The 8,175-nt window shown below is 43.2% G+C and overlaps 1 protein-coding gene across 1 annotated transcript in view; it reads left to right on the top strand.

The window, feature by feature from the left end:
• Window positions 1-4,428, top strand: part of Dnhd1 (dynein heavy chain domain 1) — a 71,614-nt gene extending 67,186 nt beyond the window's left edge. The window contains exons 41-44 of the mRNA XM_021167320.3: window positions 1,814-1,905; window positions 2,054-2,203; window positions 2,403-3,214; window positions 3,364-4,428. Coding sequence (XP_021022979.1) covers window positions 1,814-1,905; window positions 2,054-2,203; window positions 2,403-3,214; window positions 3,364-3,714 — 1,405 coding nt within the window. The 3' untranslated portion in view covers window positions 3,715-4,428. The remainder of the gene's footprint in view (window positions 1-1,813; window positions 1,906-2,053; window positions 2,204-2,402; window positions 3,215-3,363) is intronic.
• Window positions 4,429-8,175: the final 3,747 nt, after the last annotated feature.

Genomic DNA, 8,175 nt, shown 5'->3' with positions numbered 1-8,175 from the left:
CATTGAATCTGTAGATTGCTTTTGGCAAGATAGCCATTTTTACTATATTGATCCTGCCAATCCATAAGCCTGGGAGATCTTTCCATCTTCTGAGATCTTCTTTGATTTCTTTCTTCAGAGACTTGAAGTTCTTATCATACAGATCTTTCACTTCCTTAGAGTCACACCAAGGTATTTTATATTATTTGTGACTATTGTGAAGGGTGTTGTTTCCCTAATTTCTCAGCCTGTTTATCCTTTGTGTAGAGAAAGGCCACTGATTTGTTTGAGTTAATTTTATATTCCAGCTACTTCACTGAAGCTGTTTATCAGGTTTAGGAGTTCTCTGGTGGAATTTTTAGGATCACTTATATATACTGCCATAGCATCTGCAAATAGTGATATTTTGACTTCTTCCGTTCAAATTTGTATCCCCTTGACCTCCTTTTGTTGTCTAATTGCTCTGGCTAGGACTTTACTATATTGAATATGTAGGGTGAAAGTGGGCAGCCTTTTCTAGTCCCTGATTTTAGTGGGATTGCTTCCAGCTTCTCTCCATTTTGTTTGATGTTGGCTACTGGTTTGCTGTATATTGCTTTTATTATGTTTAGGTATGGGCCTTGAATTCCTGATCTTTCCAAGACTTTTATCACGAATGGGTGTTGGATTTTGTCAAATGCTTTCTCAGCATCTAACAAGATGATCATGTGGTTTTTTTTTTTTTGTTTTTTGTTTTTTTTTTTTTTTTTTGTCTTTGAGTTTGTTTATATAGTGGATTACGTTAATGGATTTCCATATATTAAACCATCCCTGCATCCCTGGAATGAAGCCTACTTGATCATGATGGATAGATCATTTTGATGTGTTCTTGGATTCAGTTAGCGAGAATTTTATTGAGTATTTTTGCATCGATATTCATAAGGGAAATTGGTCTGAAGTTCTCTATCTTTGTTGGGTCTTTATGTGGTTTAGGTATCAGAGTAATTGTGGCTTCATAGAATGAATTGGGTGGAGTACCTTCTGTTTCTATTTTGTGGAATAGTTTGAGGAGAATTGGAATTAGGTCTTCTTTGAGGGTCTGACAGAACTCTGCACTAAACTCATCTGGTCCTGGGCGTTTTTTGGTTGGGAGACTATTAATGACTGCCTCTATTTCTTTAGGGGATATGGGACTGTTTAGGTCATTAATCTGATCCTGATTTAACTTTGGTACCTGGTATCTGTCTAGAAATTTGCCCATTTCATCCAGGTTTTCCAGTTTTGTTGAGTATAGCCTTTTGTAGTAGGATCTGATGATGTTTTGGATTTCCTCATGTTCTGTTGTTACGTCTCCCTTTTCATTTTTGATTTTGTTAATTAGGATACTGTGCCTGTGCCCTCTAGTTAGTCTGGAAAAGGGTTTATCTATCTTGTTGATTTTTCTCAGAAAACCAGCTCCTGGTTTGGTTGATTCTTTGAATAGTTCTTTTTGTTTCTACTTGGTTGATTTTGAGTTTGATTAGGAAAGAACAGTTTTAAAGAAGGCTCTAAGGAAGAGATCATGAGATGGGTGGTAGGGACTAGGGTGGGAGTCAGAGTAGAGGTCAGGAATAAGGTGAAAAGAATAAGGATGACTTCTAGATGTCTTCTTAGACAACTGGGCAGCTGGTGGTACCTCTTTCTAAAGCAGAACAGGTCTTATGGAGGAAGTGAAAATTGCAATAGGGAGCAAAGCAGTAATGTCCAGTGAGCCCTCATAAGTCTAGAGCTCAGGAGAGAGGTTTGCCCTGAAGAAAAGACATGAGAGTCCTCAGTCTATTGTTACTAAAACTGTATTCTCTGTACCCCTACCCAGGAGTCAAGTGACCTTGACCAGGGCTCTTCAGATCCAAGAGCAGCTGTGGGCTAGTCTCAGGAACCCCAGTGCTGCCTTGCTGGAGCTGACTGGTGAGGTTCTCCTCCTGTACCCCAGAAGACCTGGAAAAGAGTGGGGTGGGAGTCTGAAAGCTAGACACATGTGATGGGTAGACACACAGCTCTGTTTTGAGGGGCAGTGAAAACTGGAAGGGCTCAGAGCCTCTGACTTCATCTGCAGCTTCAGTTCTCTACGGAGGTTCTTTGGGGGACCTGGAGGACAGAGAGGCCCTGGTTAGCCTGACAAGAACCTGCCTAAATCCCAGAAACACGAACTGGGACCAGCCACACACTCCCCAATATCTCCTGGCCACTCTGATGCCCAGCCCAGGTAAGCTTCAGGCAAAAGTCCATGCCCCACGCTGGGGTGGGGACTAGTGCATTGCACTGCCGTTCCCCACAGGAATATGGCTATCTGCACCAATAAACAAATGAGCGGGCAACGTTGATAGTTATGGAGTCAGGGGAAGGCTTACTTCCTCGGGTCTGGTGGGATAATCTATTTTGTTCCTCTCACCTCCAATTCTAAGAGCTAGGGGAACTGGATGCCAGAACAGATTGCAAGGCCCAGATGCACCTACTGCCCACACCACCTGAACCTCGTACCTGTGGACTAAACGAAGCACCCCAGGCCTGGCTGATGAGACGCCAAAGTCGTGTTCTGCTGAATGCGCTGCAGAAGTGTTCATCCACGTGGGTTCCTACAGTTTGTGGAGGAATTGCCCAGCGCAAAGAAAGGCAACTTCAGCAACGCCTGGCGCAAGCCAAGAAGAGGCTGGTGGCACTTCAGGCTTTGCTAACCAACAACCGTTTTCGCTCAGGCCAGTGTGTCACCCCCTGGGCAGTGTTAGGACCCAATGCCCGGCGACCTCTAGAGGGCTTCTTAGAGACCGAGGTGCTGGAACTGAAGCACCTGGTGGGTACACTGCTGCGTGACCTTGACTGCCTATTGCAGCAGCTGAAGGGCGGGACCCCGTGCACTTCCAGTCGCTGCGCTAAGGTGGCCCGGGCTCTTTGGGCTGGACGCCTACCTCAGCCTTGGAGATCTTATGCTCTTGCTGGTCCACAGCTTCCCTGGCTATGGCTGCGGCAACTGTCCCGCCGTGGGCACCTGTTGATTCGCTACCTGGACAGTGGCATGAGCGAAAATGCCAACGAACCAGAGCGCATATTTCACCTGTCGGCTTTCCACCACCCTGGTCGCCTGTTGCTGGCATTGCGTTGGGAGGCTGTCCTGGAGAACTCGGTGCACAACCCCAACCTTCCTGGTCACCAAGACTCTATCTCTGGAAGTCTCCCACCTAAATGGCAGGAGTTGAGCAACCACCCTCTGCATATTTGGGTATTCTGAAGCTACTCTTTCTGCTTCCCATTCATACATATCCTTAAAGTATCTGATTATATCCCATCCTATCCATCCCTGACTGATTCATTTTTCTAGCTTTGCCTAACTGTTTTTGGTATCCCCTTCCACACCCCCCCACCTCCCAGGTGGAGAATGGCCCAAATCCCAAAGTTCCTAAGATGGGACTGCTGCTGACTGGGTTACAACTCCAGCATGCCGAGTGGGACCAGACAGATGGAGCCTTGCAGGACAGTTTTTCCAGCCAACCCTGCCCTCTGCCTCCTGTCAGTGTCAGCACACAAGCCCGACGTGGCAAAGATGCACCTGTCTCAGCTGGTCTGGGCATGTACTCCTGTCCTGTATACATGACTGGGCCCTTTGGCACCACTAAGCTGCATAGCAAGAACATCCTGATGCACCTGCCACTCCCCACAAGGCTCAGCCCTGACACATGTATTCAACGGAGAGTACATGTGTGCAGCCCAACTTTAACCTGAGCCCTGATCAAAATAAAGCTGTAGTGATGTCAAGAATGACCTCTAGCATTTGGAAGAAGATAGGCATAAACGCGCAAAGAAGGAAATATGGCCCAATGATGGGAAAGGACACTATTGACATGGAAGAAGGGGGATGTACAAGTGGGGCAAAGGCTGTGGGGACACTTGGGGTACAGAGGCCTGCTGTTTCGTGTTTACAAAGGGACAGGCAAACCTCCAATGGCTAGCACAGAATTCTGGGTTGTTGCTCAGCTCTCTACTGTGGTCTCAGCACTTGAACTCAATATCCAGTAGGTCTCTTTGAATGGAGAACACTACAGTTTTAAGTTGCTAAAGGAATTTAGCAGCATTTTTTGGAATGCCCCAGTTCTGCCTTAGCACATTCTCTGAAGGAGTCATATACCCCAAACAAAGGCCAAACGAGATTCACAACCCCTCACTCATTCAACAATAACCAGCTGAGGAGGCACTCTGCCACACAAGTGTTCTTTTAGCACCAAACTCCTCCTTTTCTTGGAAACCTAGTATCTGAAGTTCCAGGAACAGGTTACACCCTTTAAAAGCACTCTCCCCAGGTGACTAGACCTTGCCTTTTAATAGCCCATTCATGCACTATTGAGATTAGCACCTTCATTATCCAGTTAGCCTCTAATAGCAGCACCATGAGGGGTCCAAGCCTTCATACCCATGGGGGGATACACCATATCCAAACTTCACCAGTCCACAACTGGGCCTCAAAGCATCATAATGGAAAGAGTATCTTCCCCACCCTCTATGTTTTGAGACAGGGTCTTGTTATGTTACAACCTGGCCTCAAACACCTGCCTCAACTCTCCAAGCTAAAACTAGAGGCACAAACCACCATATCTAGCTCAAATGCATTGCTCAAAAGTCCAAATTCCATGTCCTCAGACCTGAACTCTCAGCTATAAAAACTAAGTAAATAATCCAAAACATAGCAGTCCCATTCCAAGAGGATGGGATAGACACCAAAGAAAGAGTACACCAGAGCAAGAATAAAACCCAGCAGAACAAAAGTCCTGTAGCTCTAAGGCTTGCTCCACTCACTGTGGCTTTCCTTGGCAGATGCTCTATGCCCACGGCCCCTCTGTCTAAAGTCTCCTCCGCAGCTCCACTCACTCTCACAACTTCACACACTGGCAGAAACTTACTGCAGGGATTGTGGCTCTGCTGGTCACTGGCTTTCCAGACTTTGCTTTGAAGGCAGAGAGAAAACCTAGAATCCCACAACTCTTAAATTCCACGTTGGAAACTCCAGCATCACATGGGCAATTGTCTGTTGTCAGTTCAAGCTGTAGCTAGCTCTTTTTCAATGGCCTCTGAATAATAGCTGGATGGCTGAACACTGGGAAACACTTTCCTAGGTGGTCCTAAGTGAACAGCTCTTAATGCAATCTTTTTACTGAATCTAAAGTCTTTATACCCTTGTGCCTACCATGGGTAGCAGCTAGTCAATTTCTGAGATGCCTTCAGATACTTTTCTGTTGTTCTGATGCCAAGTTCTGATAACTGTTTTGTATGTTTTGTCTTGGGGTTTGTTTTAAAGATTTATGAGCATGAGTGTTTTGCCTGTGTTATGTATGTGTTTTGTATGTTATGATGTTATGTATGTGCACTATGTGTATATCTAGTCCTGTGAAGGCCAGAAAGGGCATTGGATCTGCTGGAAAGAGTGTTATGTAAAGTTGTGAGTACCATATGGATTCTGGGAACCAAATCCAGGTCCTCTGCAAAAACAATTTTTCTTGACCACTGAGTTGCTGCTTCAGCCTCTATCTTTGAGACAGGGTTTCATATAGTCGGTCTGAACTTGAATGTACTGTGGAGCTACAATGACGTTGAACTTTTAATCCTTGTTTCTCCATCTACCAAGTGCTGGCTGGCAATGGTAGACAAGCACAACCACACAGTCTACTCAAATAATGGCCCGAATCTCTTCAACGGCCATATATCTCTTGCCTTCAACTTTAATTTTTTTTTTCCTGCTCACACTGAAAGAATTTCAAACTTTAACACTTGGCTTTTGGTAACAATTCTTGCTATAAATTTGACTAAAAGCAGCTAGCAATAACCATGCCATGCCTCAATGCCATGTTGCCTTGAAATGCCCTCTGCTGTATGTCTGAGCCTTTAAGTTTGGCCTCATGCAAAAACTGAATACTACTAAAATATAAAGGGTTTTTTTTTTTTTTCTGGAATTAAAAATGGTCTGTAGTCCAGTTTCAAGAGAGACCTTACTATCTTCTTTATTGTCTACACTCCTATCAGCATTCGGACTTTCTGAATTCTCACCAGAATTGCCCATTACGCATTTCTAACAACATTCTGAGACCTCTCTAGTTTATACTTCTCTCAAACCAATCCCAAAGAGTCACAAAGTCAGGTTCAATCACAACAACCTCATTTGTCCAGGATAAATCTGTAGTTAGACTTTCTGTCAATGTGAAAAGTATCTAAAAGAAACAACGTAAGGAAGGTGCTGTCTTGGCTCATGGTTGCAGGAGTCTCAGTTCACAATGGATGATACCACTGTTGGGCACCTGAGAACAGGCCGAATAGCAAGGCTGTGAGCGTGAACTGAAGCATGGTCATGAAGGTCAGGAAGCAGAGACGGACAGGGGAAACAGCTGCAGATGCGATATGTTCTTCAAGGCTATATCACCAGAGACCTGCTTCCTTCACTTATACCCTACATTTTAAAGTTCCTACCATTTCTCAAAATAACACCAACTGATTGGGACAAGACCTCCAACATATTCAAGCCATAGAACATGTGTGTGATTGTGTGTGTGTGTGTGTGAAAAAATTAATATTCAGAGCTAGAAATGTGACTTATTTAGTTTAGTTGGTAGTTTTTGCCTATATGCACAAAGCTTTGTCTTTGATCTCAAGCACTCATAAAACTGGGCATGGTGGCACACACCTGTAATCCCAGCCCTTGGGAGGTAGAGATAAAAGGATCAGAAATTCAAAGTCATTCTCAGCTACATAGAGAGGTCAAGGCCAGAATGGGCTACAAGAAACCCTGTCTCCTAATAAAATTTAGAAATAGTATTATCTACAAATTTGAGATTACATTTTTATGTGTTTAAATAAGTTATACTCTTGGTTATTTATGTTCCTAGTCATACATACATACAAAGAATCACTAAAGCAATTTTTCAAAAATGTCACTTTACATGAATGGCAAACCAGAGAAAAATTGGGATAGCTACTAGACACTGCACAAATGCTGTTTTTCTTCCTTTTGGGTATGGTTGGAATGTTTTTGGGTTTTGTTTGTTTTTGGCCACCTGTGAAGCTATATCTCATACTGATAGTTGTTTTGGTCAATTACATACATAGGTGTACAAAGGATTCCTTTCCATTTTGGCAATGAGATGATTTTGCTTTTGTTCCCTTTTCTTGTCTCAGTGACTATAAGAGAACATGTTTAGATAGTGTTTCCATTAGTTGGGTCTCTGAGTGTGATTATAGTCCCTCTCAATCTATATTGATAAGGTAAAAAAATCACATTGGAGGTGAGATGGCTTGGTAGGTAAAGGTATCTTACTCCAAGACTGGCAACCAGGGTGGAATCCCTTGGAATCTCAACATAAACAGATTCCCACCAAATGTTCCCTGACTTCCACACACATACATGGCATACATGTAGCACCACTCCCTCCAAAGAAAAGAAATGGAACTGTAAAATTCTTAAAATTACCACATTGGTTTAAATCATTACTGTTTTAGGCTTTTATTTTCTTGTAGGGTGACCTAGCCACTCCAACTGATATATGTATACTAATAGTTTAAACAATCAATAAATTGTGGTTTGTTCACAGTAATAAAGATGAAAAGTTGCACTGCACTTAGTAATATGGATGAATGGTAAGGAGTGCAAACATCTAGACACATGGAAAGGCTATTTAGATATGGAAGCTTAAGTGGTAATACTATGTAAAAGACCAAGAAAATAACATCGAGTCAAAGTAGTGGGAATTTTGTGGATAAAGAGAAGAAAGTTGCTTGTGTTTGAGAAGAGGTGGGGAAGCCTTAGGTGATAATGGCCTCCTGCTGCTTAGTCTGGGTGGTTTTCAGAGTTAAATATTGTTTTGTGTATTTTTCCTTATCGGTGCTTTGTTCTCTTATATTAAAAGGACTTTAAGAGATTACTAGTACCTCAAAAAACAGCAATATACTTCCCACTGAAGTGAAGCCTAGTCCAGGTGTTCCTAATCATGTTGACTCTAGTTTTGGTGATGCTCAAGATTTAGGCACTCCTGCTAAAATGCTTCAAGTTGGGCAATGTAACACAAGGGAAGTGTTCGTTAGATCCAAGTCTGGAAGCAGCAGTTTCATTATCAACCAATTGTCTATATTATCCGTTGACACACAACTCTATGTGGATATAGGGAATATAGTGCAGTTGATTTCCCAGAAAGAGAATGAGTGTGA

The sequence above is a fragment of the Mus caroli genome, unplaced genomic scaffold (genome assembly GCF_978045245.1).
Source record: "Mus caroli unplaced genomic scaffold, Mus_caroli_1 scaffold_8, whole genome shotgun sequence".
NCBI lineage: Eukaryota > Metazoa > Chordata > Mammalia > Rodentia > Muridae > Mus > Mus caroli.
This window is presented reverse-complemented; position numbering and strand designations above follow the sequence as displayed.